Source organism: Balaenoptera musculus, chromosome 11, assembly GCF_009873245.2.
Source record: "Balaenoptera musculus isolate JJ_BM4_2016_0621 chromosome 11, mBalMus1.pri.v3, whole genome shotgun sequence".
In the NCBI taxonomy this organism is placed as follows: Eukaryota; Metazoa; Chordata; class Mammalia; order Artiodactyla; family Balaenopteridae; genus Balaenoptera; species Balaenoptera musculus.
Window position 1 is genome coordinate 65,681,223 of NC_045795.1, and position 23,633 is coordinate 65,704,855.

Genomic DNA, 23,633 nt, shown 5'->3' on the forward strand with positions numbered 1-23,633 from the left:
AGTGTGTTCCCCAAAGCACTTTAATGCACACAGCAACCCACAGTCCCTGCCTGCTGCCTGGGCCAGAGAGGCCAGCCCCACCTGGAAGCTCCCATGGCTTCCACAGCCTGGTGTGCCTAGGAGGGCCGAGCCCACACACATTCTCATCAGTACGTGAGGGGCGTGAGGATGAAGAGGCGGTCTTCTTCTTTGCGGATCCAGCGCATCAGTTTATGGATGGCACTGACGGCCGACGCCTTGGTCCCCAGGGGGCTGTAGCACATGTAGAGCTCAAAGGCGCCTGTCACCTGGAGGAAGGGGGCACAGGGTGGTCATCCAGATTAGACAACCCTCGTGGCCCTTGCCCAGGACCCCGATGAAGCCCAGCCCATCCCAGGGCTGCCTTACCCAAGCCAGGAGGTTCTCGTTGGGGCCCGTGTAGTAGATAGTCTTGAGTGGGCGGGAGGCATTGTGGGCGCGGCTGTGCAGGTACTGGTAGAGGCCCAGCAGCCGCTCCTGCTCCTCTTCACTGGTGTACGGGGCCTCGATCTCAGGGCTGGAGATGGGGGAGTAGGTTCGCAAAGGAATGACTTCCACTGGCTTCTCTGGAGATCCAGAAACACCTATTCCTAGCCAGGGAGACTCCACCATGTGTCCTACCCTCCAAATGCCCCCCCACCCCAGGACAAGGCATTGTCTCCTCACCACTGAAGACTCCCCAGGACAGAGCTGGGCCCACCCAGACTGGAGCCCTGTTCTCCCCTCTCCCCCAAGTTCATGGCATCTATGGTGACCCTCCCTTGGAGAAGCCAATCTGGGTTTAGGTGTCCTAGACAGAGTGACAGGTCTGAGACAGAGGAAAAGTGAGCCAGGAACCCTCTGGACCAAAAAGGGGTAAGAGGATAGAAGATGCCTCATCTGGCCCCAGCCCCTCTGTTGGAGGAGGAAGTGGAGGAGTTCTGCATCCTGGGCTGGACCAAACTGACCAAACAGAGGAGACCTCTGTTCCAGCTTCCTTCCCTGGGTGTACTGGGTATTTCAAGGCGTTATGGGAAATGACTGTAGAGAGGTGTATGCTGATGGGGAGTAGGGTGATAGGGGATTTGGGTCCCTGGTATCAGAGTCAAACAGACACAGCAGGTCGGTCCATTCCCAGAGGGGTCGTCAGCTTCAGGACTGCATCAGAGCTCAGGCCCAACCGGCCGCCCCCCACCACGCCCTTGTCTCCCTCAAGCAGTGTCCCCAAGGCCCTCCCTCACCTGGTGAAGAGTCCTGAGCTCTTTGACTTATAGAGGAAGTGGCGCAGGTCAGGGATGCCCACTTGGGCAACACTGTAGTAAGGTGTGCGCAGTGCCTCCCGCAGCGCCAGGTGCGCTCCGCGCTTCCGCAGGCGCTCCTGAAAGCGGCGGCGGCAGTCAGACACTGCAAAGAAGTCCTCACGGTCGGTGGAGACGAGCAGCAGGCAGAGATCCGTGTCAGGCTCCAGGTAAGAGATGTGTGCATGGAAGAAGCCGGCTGCGTTGAATTTGGGCAGGCACACGGGCGTCCAGGCCTCGCCCTCGCGGAAGGACGAGGAGGAACTTATGAGGTTGAAGAGCAGGTGCAGGTCGATGGGGTGCAGGAATTGGTCCTTGCGGCGCACAAGCGCCACGAGCTGGTTGCGCGCCAGCAGGATGGAGAAGACGAGGCTGCGGGCGCGCGCCTGCTGCAGGCTGGCACTCACGACGTCGCGCACGGCCGCCGCCAGGGGCAGGCAGCGCGCCGCCCCCATCAGGAAACTGGGGTCTCGCGCCATGAGCTGCAGCAGGTTGTCCGTGATGCGCTCAGAGCCCGAGAGCAGGCGCCGCAGGTCATAGTTCTGCTTCTGCTGGAAGATGTGGCTCAGCTGCGCGCCCGTAAGAAGGCTCAGGATCTGGTAGTAGATGTAGAGCAACTCTTGCGCCAGTTCTTGTGCCGACTGCCGCGTGCGGGCCACCGCCACCAGCACCAGTGGGCTCCGGCGCACAAATACTACCTTGTAGCCATCTGATGGGGCGGATGGATAGGGGTGGTGTCAGCTTCAGCACCTCTCCGGAAAGCCCTCCCTAATTGGCTTGCCCTAGCACCCTCAGAGCCCCGCTTTCCCACGCAGCCTTCCACATCCTCTCCACCTCCCCTCATAACTGTGCACACAGAGGGGGCTTCAAGATGAAAGAAAAACAGATGCCCAGGGGCCCCCTTCTCCCCTTCTTTCCCCTTCCCTGCCACTTGCTTCACAGACTGGGACCAGCTAAAACGCAGGAAGCACTTCAGAAAAACACACATTCTTGGGCTAAGTGGTAAGAGCTGGGTGGGGCTCAAGACCTGGGATTTTTTGGTCACCTCCCCGGCTTCTCACCTTCTCCAAGGGCAAAGCCCATGTGCGAGCCACCTTTGGCCCTCACAACAGCCCTATGAGGCAGTCAGTGTTGTTTTCCCGTGTTCAGATGAGGACCTGGGGCTCGGTGAAGTGGAGGGACTACCCTTGGTCACACAGCACATCCCAGCCCTCTAGTCCCTGGGAGTCCGAAACCTGGTATGGCCTCTCCTGGCCAGGGAGACCTCCCGGCACCCCCTTCCTGGTGGCTCACCTGCATGGATGGAACGGATGGCATTCTTGTCAGCCTCCAGGAAGGACACCAGGGCCACCATGACACCCATGGTGCTGGAAAGTGCCTCCTCTGACCCATAGCGGGAGTACACAGGCTTCCCCGCCTCGCTCAGCACGAAGACATGCTTCTGGTGCAGGCGCCATGCCTCAGCAGTCTCCTCCTCATCCCCTTCACCAGTGCCCTCCCTTGAGGGCTCTGTGGCTGGTCGCCCAACTGCCCCTGGGGACTCCGGCCAGTCCTCAGAGCTTCCTGGAAGCATCTCCTCCTGCAGGTCTCGGGCGACACCCGTCAGCTGGGTGCTCAGCTCACTGAAGTCCTGGCTGATCTGGCGCATGTCTGTAGGCAGTGGTGGGGGACCGCCAGCACCCTCCTTGGGGCTCTCCCCAGAAGCTGCCCCATCCTCTGATTCAGTCAGGTCCTCGTAGGAACGGGCATGGACGAACATGGCACCCTCCTGTCCGGCACCTGCCAGCCAAAAGCACTGGTGTTTAGAGCGGTAGCTTCTGGCAGACCACCTCACCAGCAAGGTGCCCAATATAGTACACTGTTTGTCCTGATGAGGCAAGCCACTGTTCCCTCTGGCTACAAGTCATGCTTTGCTGTGACTTACAGCCCACCAGCCTCCTCCCCTCACCCTGGGAATACGACCCCAACCCCTCAAGGCTGCGGTGGTAGCCAGTATCTGCCTGTCCCTCTCACTCTCATCTCACAGCCCTTCGTGCATCTGCTCTTTGGATATCCCACCTACCTCAGGGCCTCTGCATCTCCTGTTCCCTCTGCCTGGAAGGCACTCCCACCTCCTTGCATGCCAGCTCCCTGTCACACTTCAGCTCACAGCAAAGATGTTAGTTGTCCCTGTCACCTGACCCCCAAACCCAGGCACTCTATCATATCCCCCTCCTTGACTTCTCTTGGGGCACTTATCAGTTATTGCCCTTCCCCCCAACTGCAGTGGGGTTCCCCCTCATGGGCAGGAACCTGGTTGTTCACTGCTGTGTGCCCAGCACCTCGCCCTGTGCCTGGAATAACTCCTGTGCTCAGCAAATCTTTCTCCCTGGGAGAAGGCTCCCTGACCCTGCGCGAGGACCCATGGCTCCTAACCCCCTCCACTGGAATGCTCTCAGTAGCCTGTGGCTCCCCCAAGGCAGGGACCATGTCAGTTTTCCTTTACTGATTTTTTTTTGGACAGAAGAGTTCAAGAGATATGTTTTGAGTCCCTATTATGAGTTCAGCACTGTACCAGGCATTGGGGATACAACAGCTCTGTGCTCAAAGAGCTCACAATCTTGTGGACAAGAGAGATGGGCAATACATACACACACAAATAAGACTACAAAATAACTAAGATAAAATAACTGCACATGTTCTGTGCAGAGCATGGTCAGAGCAGGCCTCTCTTGTGAGGAGGTGACATTTAAGTTGAGAGCTGAGGGAGGGAGAAGGAGCCAGGGAGGTACCTGTAGACACAGGAAATAGGAGGAGAGCCCACACTGGTGGCAAGACAGCACAGGGCAAGTGGCACAACATGAAGTGGAGAGGAAGGCCAGATGCACACTGAGCCTGGATCCCTGCAGTATCCCCAGCACATGACAAATAGCTAACAAGTGAGTGAACACATGCATGAATGAGTGACAGTGAAAGAGTGGTTGGGAATCCCGATTGCCCTGGAGGCTGCTCTAGCTGTAAGCTGGCTGGGGCTGCGCACCCTGCCCGTACCTGGCTCCATTCCCTGGGCCAGTCCTGGTGTGGGGCTCTCAGCTCTCTCCACACTCTGCCCATCAGAAGGAGCCAACGTGCCATCGGGGCCTTCGCTGCTTCTCTTCCTCTGCATGTCAGCAGCCATCCCTTGGGCTCTCCTGTGGGGCAAACAAAGGCATCATTGAGGGTAAGGGGGAAGGTGCTAGTGGCAGGAGTCACTGGCATGATTAAGAGTGGTTAAGTACAGGAAAGTATCCCTCACCAGGACCCAGCTAACTCAAACCTCTGGGGAATGGGTTCTGAATATTCCCTTCCAAAGAAGCGTGCTGTTCTCTTTCTGATTATAAAAGAATATATGGGGGACTTTCCTGGTGGTCCAGTGGTTAAGACTCTGTGCTCCCAATACAGGGGGCCCGGTTCGATCCCTGGTCAGGGAACTAGATCCCGCATGCCAACACTAAGAGCAGCATGCTGCAACTAAAAGATCCCTCATGCCACAACTAAAGATTCTGCATGCCGCGATGAAGATCCTGCCTGATGCAACTAAGACCCAGTGCAGCCAAAGTAAATAAATAAATATACTTTTTTTTTTTTTTTGGCTGTGTTGGGTCTTCGTTGCTGCTCGCGGGCTTTCTCTAGTTGCGGTGAGTGGGGGCTAAGCTTCGTTGTGGTGCGCGGGCTTCCCATTGTGGTGGCTTCTCGTTGCAGAGCACGGGCTCTAGAGCGCAGGCTCAGTAGTTGTGGCACACGGGTTTAGTTGCTCTGCGATCTTCAGGATCTTCCTGGACCAGGGATCAAACCCGTGTCCCCTGCATTGGCAGGCGGATTCTTAACCACTGAGCCACCAGGTAAGTCCCTGTGTCGGGTCTTAGTTGCGGCGCTCAAGCTTCTCTCTAGTTGTGGTGTGCAGGGTTTTTTTCTCTCTCTAGTTGTGGCACGCGGGCTTAGTTGCCCCGCGGCATGTGGGATCTTAGTTCCCCGACCAGGGATCGAACCCACATCCCCTGCATTGGAAGGCGGATTCTTTACCCCTGGAAGTTCCAGGGAAGTCCCAGTCCCTATGTGGATTCTTATGTAATCCTGATCACTCTTCTCTGAGGCAGGCACTCTTGTCAGACAAGCTTTATAGATAAAGAAACTGAAGCTGAGAGAGTGTAAGTACATTGCCCAATGTCACGACAGGAAAGAAGCGCTGGAGCTGGGAATTGAAACCATTCTGTATCCTGATATCTTCCACTGTACATCCTACCATGAACATTTCTCCATTCAAAACTGAGTTGAGAAATCAGTTCTTTTTGATATTTAGACATTTACTATGAACGAAGTGAGTCAGAGTAAACAGGCCTAAGCCTTGCTTTTCTCCTTGCATTCTGTACCTTTTGAATTTGGCACCAGGGCTTGCCTTTCCAGTTAAAAACAACTATGGACATGTCAGTTCTCAGTGCCCATTTGATGGACACTAAGGACAAACTCAGCCTGATCTCCCAGTCCTTCCACAGCCTCAGGGCCAGGTGGAGGTGGCCAAGAGTGGATGTCAGGGATAACGAAGTTGGGTGGCTCACTTGGGATCAGCCTCTACGGTTCCTTAATGACAGGCTGAAGGGTCTTCATTTGGCAGGCAACAAACAATCCATAGGAGAGGGGTTCCATCTGAGGCACTAACCCTTTAGGGAAGAGAAATTTGGCTGGATGGGCTAGATGGGCAGCGAAGACTAGTCAGAGACTCACGAGGAAGGCACTGCAGGCAGGCCAGGGGCCTGGGAGGGACTGGTGTTACTGTGAGCAAAGCAGACTCTGTCCCTGCCCTCCTGGAGCAGAGTCCATAGGGAATAATTGAGGCTTGTCCCTTACTAGCTCTGTAACCTTGGGCAAATGACTCCACCCTGAGCCTTGCATGAAGTAGGTGCTCAAAAACGTTCATGAGAAGAGTGATTTCAAAACAGTGTCACCAGCACTAGCATTTGTGTGGCCCCCGCTTATCTGTGTCTAAGAACTCTCTCTGACCACAAGCTCCTAGCAGGCAGCTCCTGCAAGTGTACCCAAAGAATTGATTTTCAAGCTCTTCTTTTTGTCATCTTTGTTGTAAGCTATGGAATCCTTTCTTCAAATTAATCTTGTAAAGCAGTTCAATGTGCAAAACAGCCAGACAGGGAGGCAGGGCCAGAGACTGGCCTGATGGCCACGCCCCCACTTGTCCTGGAGCACCACAGGGTTAAGTGGGGGTTGGGTACCACTGGTCAACAGCATCACCCCACACAGAGTGCGCTTCGAATAATCTTCAAAGGAAGATTATTTGGGAGAACATCTACCTTTTGGGATTTTCTAGGCCACCAATCCTGTCCATCAGGACAATCAAGAGTGATGGTTCCCAGCAAGGGTCGGAGCCCAGAAGACCAAGGTGTGGTCCACCTTTTCTGATGAAAAGTAATTAAGAAGCTGCATGCCCTCAACAGGAACCTGGGGAGGCATCCAGAAAGGTCTCCTCTGAGACTGAGACCAAGAGGAGCAATCCAAAACAGGCCAAAACAGCCACCACAACACCACGGAGCCCAGGGCAGTGGGTGCTAAGGAAACTAGGGCATGTCCAGATCTTAAGCAAGAAGACACAGGCCACACGAGAACCTTGTAGACCATTATTTTACAAGCTAACCTAAAAGCCCGGTGGGGTCTGCATTGCTGTGTAAAGAGAGAGCGACCCCAGAGAGATGAGTCTGTCCATATACAGGCAGAGGGCAAGCTGCTACTGCCAGTCCCGGGGTCGTGGCCAGGGCTTCTGGACCTGGCTCCTTGGATGGAGGCCTGGATTGGTATGTGCTTTTTTCTGAGGAGAGGGTCCAGAACAATTACTTTAAATGGGAATGCCCTACATTTCTATGTCTACTCACTTTCCCACTCCCCTAGTGGATAGCTTCACATCTTCTCTCTTCTCAAGCTTCCATCATCTTCTCCGATGCTCGCCCTCAGCACTATCAGTGATAACCTTACCTTCTATTTCACTGAGGACATGCAAGTCAGCAAAAGAGAACTTCCAAGATTCCCACTACCACCTCACCTCACCTGCCAGACTCTGCCTTCCTTCTTCTTACTAAAGATGAGCTGCCTGGGCTCCACTAATGCCTCCACTCCAGCCCCTCTCACCCACCCAAGCATATGGCTTCAGCAGCTGTCCCTCTCTCTCTCGGATCATCAGTGTCCCCTTCTCCCCTATCCATCACCAATATACTGATGTTTCTTCCATTTTCAAAACACCTTCCCTTAGATGTGTTTACTCTGTTATAATTCATTGAGCTGTACTTATGATTTGTGAACTTTATGTTTGTTTTATTTCAATTAAAACCTTAAAACAAACCTCCACTTAACTCTACATTCCCCTCTAGGTACCACCCTATTTTTTTTTTTTTTTTTTTTTTGCTGTCCTTTATAAAACAAACAAACCTCAAAACAGTAAACAGTACTTGGAGTTTAATTAGTCACATAAGCTAGGCTATGCTGTGTAACAAATGAGTGCCAAAATGCTAGAGGCTTTACACATAAAGGCTTTTTTTTTTTTGTTTTGACCATACCACGTGGCTTGTGGGATTGAACTTGGGCCCCAGGCAATGGAAGTGCAGAGTCCTAACCACTGGACTGCCAGGGAATTCCCTAAAGGCTTTTTTTTTTTTTTTTTGTAAGCATTTTTTAATTGAGAAATAATCGATGTATAACATTTTATTAGTTTCAGGTCTACAACATAATGATTCAATATTTGTATATATTGCAAAATGGTCACCACCATGTCTCGTTAACATCCATCACCACACATAGTTGCAAAATTTTTTTCTTGTGATGAGAACTTTTAATACCTACTCTCTTAGCAACTTTCAAATATACAAGTATTATTAATTATAGTCACCATGCTGTACATTACATCCTCAGGATTTATTTATTTTATAACTGTAAGTTTGTACCTTTTGACCACCTTCACAGATTTTGCAAGCATTTTTAATAATCTCTAAAGGATAATATGTATTAAAATATTTACAAGTTCCTAATTTGACAGGCTGACTCCATTATATACAGCAGGGGTCCCCAACTCCCAGGCTGCGGACTTCTATCTGGGACGTGGGCTGTTAGGAACTGGGCCGTACAGCAGGAGGTGAGCAGCAGGAGAGCGAAACTTCATCTGCCGCCCCGCATCGCTCCCCATCACTCGCATTACCGCCTGAACCAAACAATATGGAATGCTTCAGGAATTTGCATGTCATCCTTGTGCAGGGGCCACGCTAATCTTCTCTGTATCGTTCCAATTTCAGTATGTGTGCTGCCGAAGAGAGCACTAAAGGCTTATTTTTTGCTCACGTACTGTGGGTTGGGTAGCAATTCAGAGCAGCTCCCTTCCGGGCAGTGATTCAGGAATCCAGGCTACTAGCATCTTATAACTCTGCCGTCACCTGGCCATGGAAGACAGGGCTGGAGGATCATGTACCAACTCTTAAATACTTCAAAGTCCAGATTGGCCAGAACTAGTCATGTGGCCAGAGGGACTGGGAAATGTGGAGCGCTCAGGTGTCTCTCCACTTTTCCCATTCACACTTGAATCCATTCCAACTATTACTCCAGTAACACTGCTCCCTCAAGGTCTCCAGTGACCTCCAGGATCATCTCACTTCACTCAGCAGCCACAATGATTATTTCCTCTCTCTCAAAACACTTTCTTCTCTTGGCTTCTGGCACATCACTCTCCTTTCATGGTTCTCCTACCTCATGGACCACTCCTTCTAAGTCCTCTTTACAGTTCTTCTTACTGTTGAGGGTCCAAGATTTCAGGTCTTGGACCTCTTTTGTCTTCATTCGATCCCTTGGTGACCTTATTCAGTCTCATGGTTTTAAATTTCACTGATACATTAATGATTCCAAATTTTATTCGCAGCCCTAATCTCTCTTCTGACTTCCAGAGGCACACACATTTAACTGTTTACTTGATGTTTGCCCTTGGATATCTTATAGTACCTCAAAGTTATATGTCCAAAACTGAGTTCCTGATCATCCCCTTAAAAAGTTGTTCCTCCCAGAGTTTTCTCCATCTCAGTGAAAGACAATTTGATACTTCCAGTTATTTAGCAAAAAACCTTGGAGGCATCCCTTATGCCTCTCTTTTTCCTGTAACTAATATACCAAACCACCAGCAAATCTTGTCAGCTTTACTTCAGAATACAGGTACACCCAGAAAAATGTCTCTCATTAACCTTTGCCACATAGAATGCCTCTTGGTTTTTAATACACAGCTGTGGTAGCCAGCCTTCAAAATGGTCCCCAGTGATCCTCAACTCCCAGCATTCAAGTCTGTATACTCCCATCCCACACTGAGCAGAACTAATCTATGTCACCAACAGGATAATGTGAAAATGACAATGTGTGACTTCTGAGGCTAGGTCATAAAAGACATTGTGGCTTCTGCTTTGTTCTCTTGGATCACTCTCTCTAGGTGCAGCCATCAGCCATCAGTTGTGAGGACACTCAAGCAGCCCTAAAGAGAGGAGCTCATGGTAAGAAACTGAAACCTGAGAACAGCCAGTACCAATGTGCTAGTCATGTGAGCGGGCAGTCTTGGAAGCAAATCATCTAGCCCCAGTCATGCCTTTGAATGACTGCAACCTCATGAGAGACACTGGGCCTGAACCATCCAGCTAAGATGCTCCTAAATTCCTGACCCTCAGGAACTGTATGAGATAATAAATATTTATTATTGTTTTGAGCTGCTAAGTTTTGGGATAACTTGTTACACAGCAATAGGTAACTAATACAACAAACTTGTACTGATTGAGCTTATGTTTACATAGAAAAAAACTATTATCAACACTTGATCTATATTTTTTAATAAAGGAATGTGCATTTAAAGCCTCAAATTACATTTCAAATAGAACTGATAGAAGATCATTGAGTGCCAACAAAAGGGGTTTAGTTGCATCATGGCTATTTGCAGGTACTGAAAGAGGCCATGATGCTGTATCAAAGCAACACTGTTTGATGAGGAGGAAATGTTTTAAGCATTTTGTATCCTAACATTATAATTTATTTGGCATATATTAGGTATGTATTTTCCTTGTGTTTTAGTGCTATTTTAGAAAATTGGGGATTTGGGGGTTGATGAAGGAAGCATTATACTTTTTCCCATTTAAAATAATGGGGAAACACATAAATCAACTATACTTCAATAAAATGTTAAAAAAATAAATAAAAAGTTAAATGACAAAAAAAAAAAAGTGGGAAACAGATACTAAGTTAGTGATTCCAGACAGAATGTCCAACTTTCATGGAACAGATTACTGATGTTCCATGGGGAAATGCCCATATTCAGAATCTGACCACTTCTCATCACCTCCACCACTACCACATTGGTCCAAGTCAACATTATCTCTCTAGCAGATTGTTGCAAGTCTTTTTTTTTTTTTTAACATCTTTATTGGAGTATAATTGCTTTACAATGTTGTGTTAGTTTCTGCTGCGTAACAAAGTGAATCAGCTATACGTATACAAATATCCCCATATCCCCTCCCTCTTGCATCTCCCTCCCACCCTCCTTATCCCACCCCTCTAGGTGGTCACAAAGCAGCGAGCTGATCTCCCTGTGCCATGCGGCTGCTTCCCACTAGCTATCTATTTTACATTTGGTAGTGTATATATGTCAATGCCACTCCCTCACTTCATCCTAGCTTACCCTTCCCCCTCCCCGTGTCCTCAAGTCCATTCTCTATGTCTGTGTCTTTATTCCTGTCCTGCCCCTAGGTTCATCAGAACCTTTTTTTTTTTTTTTTAGATTCCATATATATGTGTTAGCATATGGTATTTGTTTTTCTCTTTCTGACTTACTTCACTCTGTTTGACAGACTCTAGGTCCATCCACCTCACTACAAAGAACTCAATTTTGTTTCTTTTTATGACTGAGTAATATTCCATTGTATATATGTGCCACATCTTTATCCATTCATCTGTCGATGGACACTTAGGTTGCTTCCATGTCCCGGTTATTGTAAATAGTGCTGCAATGAACACTGTGGTACATGACTCTTTTTGAATTATGGTTTTCTCAGGGTATATGCCCAGTAGTGGGATTGCTGGGTCGTATGGTAGTTCTATTTTTAGTTTTTAAAGGAACCTCCATACTGTTCTCCATAGTGGCTGTATCAATTTACATTCCCACCAACAGTGCAAGAGGGTTCCCTTTTCTCCACACCCTCTCCAGCATTGCGACAGTCTTTTAACCAGTCTCCCCACTTCTGTCCTTGTCCCTGTACAGTCTATCCTTCTCACAGCACTCAAAGTGATCTGCTTGAGACAGAAGTCAAGTCACGTAGTTCCTTTGCTCACTAGTCTGTAACGGTCACAACTCACCCAGTGAGAAAGCCAATTTCCTCACAGTGGTGCACAAGAACCACTCTGTCTACACGCGCCACACCCCACCCCCCAAATTACTTCTTCAGCCTCATCTCCTGTTCTTTCCCCTACTTGCTTTGCTTCAACCCAGCCACACTGACGTTACGGCTTTCCTTGAGTATACTGTAAATGTAAATCCTGAGTATTCCTTCACTTCAGAACTTTGCTCTTGCTGAACTTTCTGCCTGGACCACATCTCCCTACTTTTCCCCCTGCCCCCCACCTCACCTATTCCACTACTTGGCCAAATATCTACATGACTCACTCTGTCACTTCCTTCAGGTTGCTGCTCAAGTGTTACCTTATCAGAGAGGCCTTCCTGGAATATCCTGGATTCTTACCTCCCTTGCCCTGCTTTGTTTTTCTACATTGAAGGTAACCCTGTGAGCTGTCGAAAATTTCAGAATGTCAGCTCCATACTCAGGAAGACTTTAATTAACATTTGTCAGACAAATAACTTTGTAAGGGAGAAGATGAAAGATCCTCAGAGAACACCCAGCTTCAATGTAGCCTTGGGAGACTCCTGCCTGTAGGGAAGACTTGTCCTTGGTAGTAGTTAAGTGTTCAGTAACAATGGCTCTGGAGTCAGAGGGACCCGGATTAACCTGGCTTGGTTTTATAAATCTCAGCTTTCTCACCTACGAAATGAGGATGATGACAGCACTGATTCATTGGGTTGTGGAAGGATTAAATGAGATAATCCATGTAATCTGGTTACCCTGGCACAGAGTAGGTACATATACACTCAGCTGTCTTTAGCATATCATGATTATTCTTATTCAGACCATGTGTACCTGCACTTATACACAGATTCAGTAATCTCTGCCATGTAAATCAGTCCTTTGAGAGTTTGCTAATCCTGAGCCAGGCCCTTAGTAAACAGGACATGCTTCTGACCTCATGAAGCCAGGTGGGCTCTGGCCTGAAATGACCCATCTGTGATGCTGGGACAAAGAGATGCCTTTGGGCCTAGGGCTGGGAGTTCCTCCAGGCTAACTGGCTATTCATCCTGAAGTTGCAGGACAGACCATTGGTTCCCTGCTGCTCCCAGAAGTCTCTCCCAAGCTCAACTCCTTTCTACCACATGCCCCTGCTCTGTGGCCTTGCGCCTCTGGCTCAAAGACCAAAACAAGATCTACAGCAGCTTACCCCTGAGGGCCCACTACCCACTGATCCCAGTGGGCTTTAGGTAACTGCGCCCAGCATGGCTGAGTACTACCCAACATGGTACCTGCATGTTGTGAGGGCAGGGTCAGCTGGCTGGGGCTAGTGGACATCTCCTTCCGAACAGTTCTCCAACCACCTGAAATCATGTAGTACCTCAATATCTCCAAGGCCAGTATCGGGGTCCAGCCAAAAGCCCTGGTGAAGCAAACAGTTCTCTGGACATTTACACTGGAAACTAGGCAGGGAGGGTGAATGACTCATAGCAAAACCCACCCCAAACCCCACTGGAGCCATAACCTGTGTGGCTGAAGCTCTTGGGTGGCTGGGCTTGAAGCAGTTAAGCAAGAGAGGTCTCTTGGAACCAGTCCCAGATACTCCCTTGGGGCCCCTTCTCAGGCAGCCTCTCTAGAAGCCCCCAGGGCTTGCTATTTTCCCTAGAAGTGCTCTGCTGTGCCTTTCAGCAATGTCACCAAACAAGTTAGCTCAATCAGCCCTTCTGGTATGCCTCCCTCCTCTAGGTGCCTGGCCTGGAGGGAGGAAGGGACTTGCAAGAACCAACCCCCACTACTGGGTCCCTACCACTCTTGCTCCCTCTTCCTGCTTAGATAGTGCCCTATCCTGCCTTGACCCTTTGGGGAGTGGGCTATCTGGGAGGATGGTGCCGGGATGCATGGATGTGTGGCAGACAGGGTCCAGGTGAGGCTGTGCTGTAATTGCTTCAGCCGGATGCCTACTCCATACTGAGAGTATAGCTTGGTACTTGTCACTGCTAGTGGTCACTCCCCTCTCTGACAAAGACTGCTCACCCTCCCCAGCAAACTCGAGCCCAGAAAGTGTGGCTCAACAGGTACAAGAGGCAGCTTGGTTATCTGAGCCAGGGCACCCTTGAAGGCAAAGTCCTAAGCCTCAAGACACTTTCAGGAGTTTCCTGCTCACCCCACAGTCAACCTCTGCCAGTCTTTGAGAGCACTCTGCTGGGCCGAATGTGTGTGCGTTGGGGCTACAGGACTTTGCCCTTCCAGCCGAAGGAAGAGTTCCAGGCCTCGCCTTTTGTATTCCCCAGCTGGGAACCGGGGAAGGGACGCCAGAGAGACCCAGTCCTTCTACCGCAAATGGCAGCGTAGACGGCAGGAGCCCCTAGTCTTCAAGCCCCTCCCTTCAAAGATGACAGCTCTCCAGTCTCTCGGCGCCCCCAAGCCACGTGGGTTGGCAGTCGGACTCACCTGTTTCTCGGGGAGGGGGAAGGGGTCAGGAAGCACAGAGATTGCAGGTCACTGCCCTCTGCCGGACCCCCGGGAGGGCACGGGTGTCCGGCTGGGCCCGGACTGATGGTTCAGGTTCGCGGGACCACGGGCCCCTGCGGACGCAGACATGGCCACAGCACAGGCCACCGCTCCCTCCCACCGCCCCTGGCCCGGCTGCCGACTCAGGAAGACAGCACTCGCTGGCCTCTGGCGGCGGAGGCCCGGCTCCAGTCGCTGGGCCTGGCCCTGCCCGCCCCCGATGTGCATTATGGGAAATGTAGTTCGCAGTGCACGGCCGCCGCGAGGTGGGGCGGGGCGCCAGGTCCCGGCAGAGACCTGGGCGGGGTCTGACCCGGGTCAGCGGTGGCATCATCCCGCACCGCCTTTTCCAGAGTCCCGGCCAAACTCAGTCACCTCCCCAAACCCAAAGCCTGGGGTGGACCGCAGGCCCAGACTCCCCAGCTCTTCCGCCCGAGCCAACAAGAGGTTTATTTAAAGCGAAAGAAAGAGACTGGCATTTTTTCCTCCACTAATTGTGGAAGGACAGTGCAAGTTTGCGGGCTGGATAAATGTCATTAGTGGACCCGGCCACACTGACTGTAAATGATGTAGGCACACCAACTGCTGCTAAAAGAACACCCTTTTATTTTTTTAATATATATATATTTTTATAAATTTATTTATTTATTTTTGGCTGCATTGGGTCTTCGTTGCTGTGCGCGGGCTTTCTCTAGTTGCGGTGAGTGGGCTTCTCACTGCAGTAGCTTCTCTTGTTGCGGAGCACGGGCTCTAGGCACACGGATTTCAGGAGTTGTGGCTCACTGGCTCTAGAGCGCAGGCTCAGGAGTTGTGGCGCACAGGCTTAACTGCTCCGCGGCATGTGAGATCTTCCCGGACCAGAGCTCGAACCCGTGTCCCCTGCATTGGCAGGTGGATTCTTAACCACTGTGCCACCAGGGAAGTCCCAGAACATCCTTTTAGCCACGTTTTAATATATAAGTATGAATCTCTAGAGTGGTATTTCTCAACTCTGCACATAGAATGACCTGGGGAACTTAAAAAAAAAGATGAATGCCTGCATACCACCCCTAGAAAAAAACAGGAAAACATAAAATCAACAATTTTACTTTTGGAGAGTAGTTTAAAGAAATAAAATTAGGGATTAACAACAATACTGCTCATGTTTCTCTGAAGCAATTAAATCACTTAATAGCCTCATGGTTAATTCACCCAACAGTTCAGGGATGAAGGAAAAAGTCTGAACTCACTCCTTTGATTCTCTCTGCTGCTCCATCACCCCAATGCAGTGTTCTGTCTCCATCTCAGCCCTACACTGGAATTGAGGGAGAGCTCTGCCCCTGGGCTTTTCTCATAGTCTCAGACAGCTGCCACTTGGAGCCTACCTCCACAACACTGGACTGTGACTGACATTGTGACAAAGCTGTGGCCTTTTACCAGAGATGGCTTTGCACAGGGCTATTAGACCCTCGCACATAGTTTAAGGGGAGCTTTCTCCTCCCTTTTATTGATAGTTAAGAACATGTGAGAAAATGCCCAATTCCTTAACTGTCTGTTCCCCTGGGAAGGAGAGAGGCGGAGTCTCTCCCAGTCTCCACAGGTCACTCAGTATTTTCTCTCCTTACTAGCTCAGGAGGACAAGCTCCCACCCTTAGAGTAAATATCATTTATATAGTTTTACTCTCATTAATCCTGCCATATTACATTATAAGAGTTCAAGCCAAGAAGGTCTCATATTCTCTGGTTGATACAGAAATATCCTGGCTACATTCCATTAACCAGAAGCTGCAGCCCATAGAATTGATCCCCATAGAAGACAAATTTAAGTTTTTTAACATACCTAACCAATCTCCTCAACAGTCTCCATGTGACCTCAGGGCTTATCTGAGTCCCACTCTTGCTTTCAAGCACATCAGCTCTACCAGATAGCACCACTGTCATTTGGAAGTATTGCATCTCCTTAGCCAAGCAAGTGGCCATTTACCCCATGGGCTTCTGGCTAACTCTTGAGCCTAGGACACTCTCTCAGAGCAAACCGTTGTGGCTACTTACGAAACGTTTTAAGGTTGTGATTTAAAACTCTGTTTAAATCAACCTATTGACCTATATTTGAATATTGGGACAACCCTTCATAAAGGTCACTTTTTACTGATAGAATTACCAAGAAATAAATCTAGGTCTTTTGGAATAATAATACATGTCAATTCTGTGATGGCCCTGCTGCCCTGTATGACGCTGCTTCAAGCCTTAGGCTTTGCCACAAACAACAGGCTACCGTGCACCTCCAGGTCAGGGGCTCCTCAAAACCTCAGCTTTCTGTTTTGTCTAGGCCCATGATTTTCATGGACCCAGCATGTCATCTCCACAACAGCAGTAGTGAGGACTAGCTGGAACTGGAGCAAAGGTAATAAGACCTCTGTTCTTCCCCAGATGTCTTTTCTTTCATAGCTTGAGTGGACATTTCAGAACCTGAGGTGCTGTGAAAATGTTGTAGCTGAAGTGAAAAGACCCGATTGTATCCTGAGGCTGGGATCTGTTACCAGCCCTGTTGCTATCTTGCTGGTGTGACTCAGGGCAAATTCTTTAATGACTCTTTCAGCATCTTCAGCAGTTTCTCCCTCCTACAAATACAAGATTATATAATATGAAGTATTCTGAGCTAATAATAATAGTCGGGCTTCCCTGGTGGTGCAGGGGTTAAGAATCCGCCTGCCAATGCACGGGACACAGGTTCGAGCCCTGGCCCAGGAAGATCCCACACGCCACGGAGCAACTAAGCCCGTGCACCACAACTACTGAGCCTGAGCTCGAGCCCGCAAGCCACAACCACCGAGCCCACGTGCCACAACTACTGAAGCCTGCGCACCTAGAGCCCGTGCTCCACAACAAGAGACGCCACGAAAATGAGAAGCCCACGCGCCCCAACGAAGAGTAGACCCCGCTCACCACAACTAGAGAAAGCCCACGCACAGCAACGAAGACCCAGCGCAGCCAAAAATAAATAAATAAAATTAATTAATTAATTAAAAAAAAAAAAGAATGGTCAGTTCTTCCCTGGAAATTTTGAAGAGGTTTTCCTTCCTGTCTTTATTACTTTGCAGTTCCTGGTAAGGCAGCTGGTTTTCCTGTTCTGCTGGAAAATTTCCTCTGTGGCCCTTGTATTATCTGTATCTCTCCTGGTTTCTGTCTCTCATTTTAACATTTGATCAAGTCCCTACAAGTCCCTACTTTTGATGCTGAAGAGTCATGGCCCCAAGTGCGACCAAGGCAACAAAGAACAACAGGCAGCACAACAGTCTTCCTCTTTGCTGGGTTCTTCCGTGTGAGAATTTAGGGGCTGAAAGTGAGTCAACCTACCTCTGCAACTGGACGTTGTGCTCCCCATTCCGGGTGAGGGCGCTGTTCTGGGTCAGCTATTCTAAATACTCATATTCCTGGTCTTAGGCAATATAAACAATCTTCCAAGTACTATGGGCCAATGTAAGTTAAAAAAAAAAATTCTAGATGCTTCCTCTGAAAACTCAATAATCACCATAAGGAAAAGGGGAAAGTAGGCAGGAGCATGAGCCTTGGAGTAGGACTGACCTGGGTTGGAATCCCCCCACCCTCTACTTTCCAGCTTCAGCAAGTTAATCTTTCTGGGCTTTGGTTTCCATAACTACAAAAGGGGATATCATACAGTTATTGTGAAGATTAAATGAGATAATGAAGTGTTAGCACAAGGCCAGGCAAAGAGTTCATGATAAAGGGTAGCAATTATATTGCCCAAGGAGCATGGGCATAAGGCAAAAAAATAATTAGTTCTTTCATATGTTTACCTCCTTTGAGGACAAAGTACTATCTGATAAGGGAAAAGAACCACCAACAATGGGCCCAGTTTGGGAATCAAAGTCAAAGTACCCACAGCTCTGTGTAGGTATTCCTTCTCTTCTCTTCCCTGAAACCTCTTAGTGCTGGTGTGCCCCAGGCCTCAGGGCTGGGAACTCTGCTCTCCTGTCTATTCTAACTCTTCATTCCCTAGGTCATCTCATCCAGGCCCATGGCATTAAATACCAGCACCAGCGATATGTTGATACCATCCCAGATTGCATCTCTAACCCTGGCCTTTACCTTGAACTCCAGATTCATGTAGCCAACTGCCAACTCCACATCTTGTCTACTAGGCATCAAAAACAACCTATCCAAAACTGAGCTCCTGCTCTTCCTACCAAAATTGCTCCTCTGACATTCTTCCCTCTTTCCCCTCATCCCAGTCCATGTTTCCTGTTTCCACTGTGGCCACATAGGTACAAGTATTATCCTTCTGTGGTTTTATTACTGCAACAGTCTCTTAATCAGCTGGCCTGCTTCTGCCCTTCCCACCTTCAGCCTATTCTCTACACAGCAGCCAGAGGATCCCGGTTACATGGAAGCCATGATATTATTCTGTTTAGAGCCCTCCGACAGCTATCCATCTCCCTCCTTACAGAAACCAAACTCATTTCAGCAGAGACTGTATATCTTGTTTAGTTTGTTGTCTGTCTTCAGTAACCACCCCCACTCCCATCTCCACCAGAGCAGCAAAGTTTTGCTTTTGTTTTTTAAAAATATTTATTTATTTATTTTGCTGTGTCGGGTCTTAGTTGTGGCACGCGGGATCTTTGTTGTGGCATGCAGGATCTTTTTAGTTGCGACATGCAAACTCTTAGTTGCGGCATGCGTGTGGGGTCTAGTTCCCTGACCAGGGATCAAACCCGGGCCCCCTGCATTGCTAGGGCAGAGTCTTAGCCATTGGACCACCAGGTAAGTCCCCAGAGCAGCAAAGTTGATCAGCTTTGTTCAAGTTCCTGTGGCCCCAGCACCTGATACAGTGCCTGGCACACAGCAAGAGCTTCATGCAGTTCTTGAATGACTTCCAGACAAGATGTCTGTAAAGTGGGAAGGTAACTTTAAAGACTACTTAACTCAACAATCTCTTTTCCCTACAGATAAGTCTTGCTTTATTTTAGAATGATTTATAGGCTTTTCTTCCGGCAGACTTCTTCGATTCCATGATGTTGAATTCAGGCTATAAAATCAGGTTACCTTCCCTGAGGGACCACTACCTGGCGATACCAGGTAGCTGGAACCAGCAAGCATTTCAACAATGTAGACGATCCACCTGGAAGCTTGGAGCTGGCCATTTGAAGAACAGTAGCTGTAAGGAGATTCTGGACGTGAGCTGCAAACTGAAAGTTGTGCTGCCCCGTTTTCCACTAGATTGCTGATTTGCAGATACTTTCCAGTTCCTCTGTGACCTCGCACAAGTCACTCTTGGCCAGATGTATTGCCCGAGCTAGCAAGGCTCTGTGTAAACTGAGTAGATTTTCCTTCGTAGGTAGGGCTATTAAACCTTTAACACAGATGACACCCACCTGGTATTCCTGAGTCGGTAATACCTAACTTGGAAACCCATCAGAAGGAAAAGGAGACGAGCCTCTGTGACTACTGCTTCCCTATCCTATGGGAGGGTCGAAAAACAGGCTCTTGTGTGGGCCAGAAGCCCCTGCCTCGAAAGTCTTAGGCCGGAGACGCCTCCCTTCCATTTCCTTCACATTAACGGAAAATAAGTCGTCTTCAAGCTACGCAGGCCGGGGCCATATGTGCGCTCTGGCGGGGAGCAAAACTCGAGAAGGCCAAGCCACCAAGAAAATGCACGCCTCGCTCAACTCCAAAGACCGAAAAAGAACTAGAACCCGTGGGCCAGAGGCCAAACCACAACCCCCAGCAGCCCGGCGGACGGCGGGGAGGAGGAAGGAAGGGCGCCCTCCCATTGGACGCCGACGAGAGCGTGCCCTTACGTCCCCGCCCGCGCAGGCAAGCACCCCCCTCCGCCCCGCCCTCCGCCCGCCGCGCGGGGTACGCCGGAGTGGAATCGTGCGACCGGCCGCGGTACTACTCCATCTCCCGCAGGCAGAGCGCTAAAGGCGGCGGCGCCTTTGTGAAGGCAGCGGCTCGGCGCGGAGGAAGTTCCGGTCTCCGCGGCGCTGGGTCGGTGGCAGCGGCCGAGGATTAGGAGGAGCGGGCCGCGGAGGCCGCGCTGCCTCGGTAAGGGCTTGGGGCCGTAGAGAGGGCGTGCCGGAGCCTGAGGGAAAAGAGCCGGCCTGCCAGGCCGCTTTGGACGTCGCGGGCCCGCGCGGGCTAGAAGCTGCGGCTTCGGTGTCGCGGGGCGGCCGCGGCCTCGCTCAGGAAGAGAGCCAAGTGGCGGTGTGGTGAGGGAGGCGCCGCCCACGGGAGGAACGCCCCAGAATGGTCGCGGGCCCGGGGCGGGGCCCGGCGCGGCGGTGGAATTACCGGTCCAGTCTCGGGGCGGTCGGCTGCGGTGTTTGTAGCTGGCGCGTGGTTGCGGTTCGGTGCTCCTGGTCTGAGGAGCTCCAGGCAGGCGGCCCTTTCTTCCTCCTTTTTTCCTGCTTTTTAAAGACTCTGATACAATTCCGAGGCATCGTTCAAGAGGGAGCTTTTTTTGTGCTTAGCACGTAGCCTCACCCTCAGACCTGGACAGACCCGAGTGGGCTCAGCCGGACCACAGGGCTCGAGAGCTCGGAGCCCGGCACTCGGGGCTGTAGAACCTGGAGCCGGGGGAGTGGTCTCGTGGGTCCTGCACCCGTTGGGCGCATGTAGGAGGAGAGGGAAGTTTTCTCATATTTGCTCTTTAGATTCCTTTTGGCGTTGTAAATCTGTGTTTTTCTCTTAATTTTAGAATTGATGTTGTGCTTATGGGCTCAACTCTGGGCGTGCATTTTTTAATAAAACAAAGGGCCTTGTTTTGTAGGGTACATAAACTGTAAGAGTACTTGTATTTTTTGCACATTCCAGGTTTGCTTGTGAAGGTCAGAGTTGCGGGGATCTAGGTGGAGTTCAGTAGACTTAGATGCGCCTGGTCACCTGATTCATTTCTGAACTCTGGATTGTGCCCTAGGTTTGTTAGTTTTCAACTTCCTGTTGAGTAGTGCCACCAATGTGAATGGTTTAATAATGTCAACATGAGCAAACTTGTGAGGACTATAGGAGAGATATCAAGAACTGATAAGTGAGGGTAGGACTGACAATGGTATGTTAGCATTCTGGTGAAACACACAACAGTTGGACCTGAACCTTGCCTGGTTAACAGGCATCTAACTAGGTACCTAACCTATAGAATAGGTACTAGGTCTCTGTTTCTGGACATTTGTAGCAACCTTCTTTATAGAATTCTGTTACCAGAATTGGGTTTACTTTTGTTGCCTTTAGGAGCCTAGTTTTTTGTAGCCTTTCAGAGGAGAATTGTCAATGGAGAGGTTACTAAGTGAACTCTCCAGTCTTATTGAAGATACATGGGCAAGGTTATACTCTTCTGCCAGTGTTTAAATGTATGAAATGGTGTGTTAATAATCTAACTCAGAGTTGTGTTAACATTAAAGCTATTGGAAAATTCTTCATTTTTAAAAATTTTTTTAAATTTTATTTATTTATTTATTTTAGGCTGCGTTGGGTCTTCGTTGCTGCCCGCAGGCTTTCTTTAGTTGCGGCGAGTGGGGGCTACTCTGTTGTGGTGTGCGGGCTTTTCATTGCGGTCCCTTCTCGTTGCAGAGCACAGACTCTGGGCGCGGGCTCAGTAGTTGTGGTGTACAGGCTTAGTTTGCTCCGTGCATGTAGGATCTTCCCAAACCAGGGCTTGAACCCGTGTTCCCTGCATTGGCAGGTGGATTCTTAACCACTGCACCACCAGGAAATTCCCGCTATTGGAAAATTCTGAAATTTTAAAGATGATAAATCATGGACTCTTCTGGCTACGTTCCAAGTGCTTAGAATTTATTTTCCTGCTAGACTTCCACAGTAGTTGTTCATCTCATTCACTTAGTTAATGGGGCATCTATTGGGTGCCTTTAATAACCTTGCTATCACACTGTGGGACTCAGTAGAGCAGAGTGGGTAACTGTAGGAGCTCTCAAATCTGGTAGGGTTTGAACCCCTGACTCTTCCACTACCTGAGTGACATTGGACGAATTACTTAACTTCAATTTCCTCATATGTGAAATGAGGTTAAGAAATGTAGTCACCTCGGTAGGTTGTTTTGAGGTTTATGTAACCCTTTTAGAACAGTGCCTGGTGTGTGCAAAGTGTTCACTAAATGTTAGCCATGGTTACCTTTTTAAGAAATAGCTTTGTTGAGATATAATTCACACACCATACAGTTCACCCATTTAAGGTGCTTAATTCAGTGTTTTTTCGTATATTACGTTACTTTTTTTTTTTACAAAGTTGTGATAAATATATTTTTTTACGTACATTGTAACAAAATTTGCCATTTAAGCCATTTTTATGTGTAAAATTCACATAAAATTCAGTGCATGAGTTACATTCGCAATGTAATGAAACCATAACTATTATCTATTTCTAAAACTTTTTCATCACCTCAAGCAGAAACCCTAACCATTAAGCAAGTAACTCCTATTGCCCCCTCCCTCTAGCCCCTGGTAACATCTAATATGTATTCTGTCTCTGTTTATTTACCTGTTCTGGGTAACCCATATAAGTGGAATCATACAATATTTGTCCTTTCATGTCTGACTTATTTCAGGTAAAAATGTTTTCATGTCATAGCGTGTGTCCAAACTTCATTCTTTCCTTTTTAATTAAAGATTTTTTTAAAAACTGAGATGTAATTGACATCTTCATTCCCTTTTAAGGCTGAACAATACTCAGTTGGTGTGTATAGACCACATTTTGTTTAATTGTTCACTTGCTAGACAGTTGGGTTTTCACGTTTTGGCTGTTGTGAATAATGCTGCTGTGAACATGGGAATACAAATATCTCTTCATGTCCCTGCTTTCATTATCTTTGGGTATATACCCAGAAGTGGATCATATGGTAATTCTGTGTTTAGCTTTTTGAGGAACCACCATACTGTCTTCCACAGCAGTTGCATCGTTCCCACCAGTAATGCACAAGGGTTCTGATTTCTCCACATCCCAACGCTTATTTTGTTTTTTTGTTTTTGTTTTTGTTTTTTTTCAGTAACCACCTGAATGGGTGTGAAGTAGTGTCTCTCTCTCTCTTACTTTAACCATTTTAATGTGTACACTTCAGTGGTATTAAGTACCTTCACACTGTTGTGCAACCATCATTACCATCCAGCTTCAGAACATTTTTGTCTTCTCAAACTGAACCTCTGTACCCATTAAACAATAACTTCCTATTCTCCCCTCCCCCAACCCCTGGTACCCACCATTCTACTTTCCATCTCTATGAATTTGCTTGTCCTAGGTACCTTATATAAATAGAACATAAGTTATACAATGTTTGTCCTTTCATGACTGGCTTATTTTATGTAGCAGAATGTCTCCAAGGTCCATCCATGTTATAGCATCTATCAGAATTTCATTCCTTTTTGAGGCTGAATAGTATTCCATAATATATATATACTACATTATGTTTATCTTTTCATCTATTGGTGGGCATTGGGTTGTTTCCACCTTTTGACTG

At 48.8% G+C, this 23,633-nt stretch overlaps 2 protein-coding genes and 1 non-coding gene across 6 annotated transcripts in view; 1 reads left to right on the forward strand and 2 right to left on the reverse strand.

Moving 5' to 3' along the window:
* On the reverse strand, positions 1–14,377 carry MON1A (MON1 homolog A, secretory trafficking associated). Of its 2 annotated transcripts, none has more exons than XM_036870631.1 (6): positions 14,111–14,377; positions 4,326–4,465; positions 2,589–3,074; positions 1,239–2,004; positions 388–535; positions 1–287 (listed from the first exon to the last, which is right to left on the reverse strand). In XM_036870631.1, exons 2-6 carry the CDS (start codon positions 4,450–4,452, stop codon positions 147–149), a joined length of 1,668 nt encoding a protein of 555 aa, XP_036726526.1. In that variant the 5' UTR covers positions 4,453–4,465; positions 14,111–14,377; the 3' UTR covers positions 1–146. The 2 variants fall into 2 exon arrangements, with proteins under 2 accessions (XP_036726526.1, XP_036726528.1); XM_036870633.1 differs by lacking the exon at positions 14,111–14,377 and adding an exon at positions 12,952–13,036 and having other exon boundaries at positions 3–287.
* LOC118904631 lies at positions 8,517–8,623 on the reverse strand. Its single transcript, XR_005022079.1, has one exon. It is a non-coding gene; the product is annotated as a U6 spliceosomal RNA (small nuclear RNA).
* Positions 14,378–20,042: 5,665 nt separating the features above from the next.
* RBM6 (RNA binding motif protein 6) overlaps positions 20,043–23,633 on the forward strand; it is a 111,148-nt gene continuing 107,557 nt past the window's right edge. For all 3 annotated transcript variants that reach the window (XM_036867979.1, XM_036867980.1, XM_036867981.1), the window contains exon 1: positions 20,043–20,215. The gene's annotated coding sequence lies outside the window, so the exon portion shown is untranslated. The remainder of the gene's footprint in view (positions 20,216–23,633) is intronic.

Excerpts from the sequence above, each read along its gene's own strand:
- MON1A (XM_036870631.1), bottom strand. The coding sequence starts at position 4,452 with ATGGCTGCTGACATGCAGAGGAAGAGAAGCAGCGAAGGCCCCGATGGC. Across the intron at positions 3,075-4,325 it reads GGCCCAGGGAATGGAGCCAG|GTGCCGGACAGGAGGGTGCC; the intron begins GTACGGGCAGGG and ends TTTGGCTGGCAG. Across the intron at positions 2,005-2,588 it reads CATCCGTTCCATCCATGCAG|ATGGCTACAAGGTAGTATTT; the intron begins GTGAGCCACCAG and ends CCGCCCCATCAG.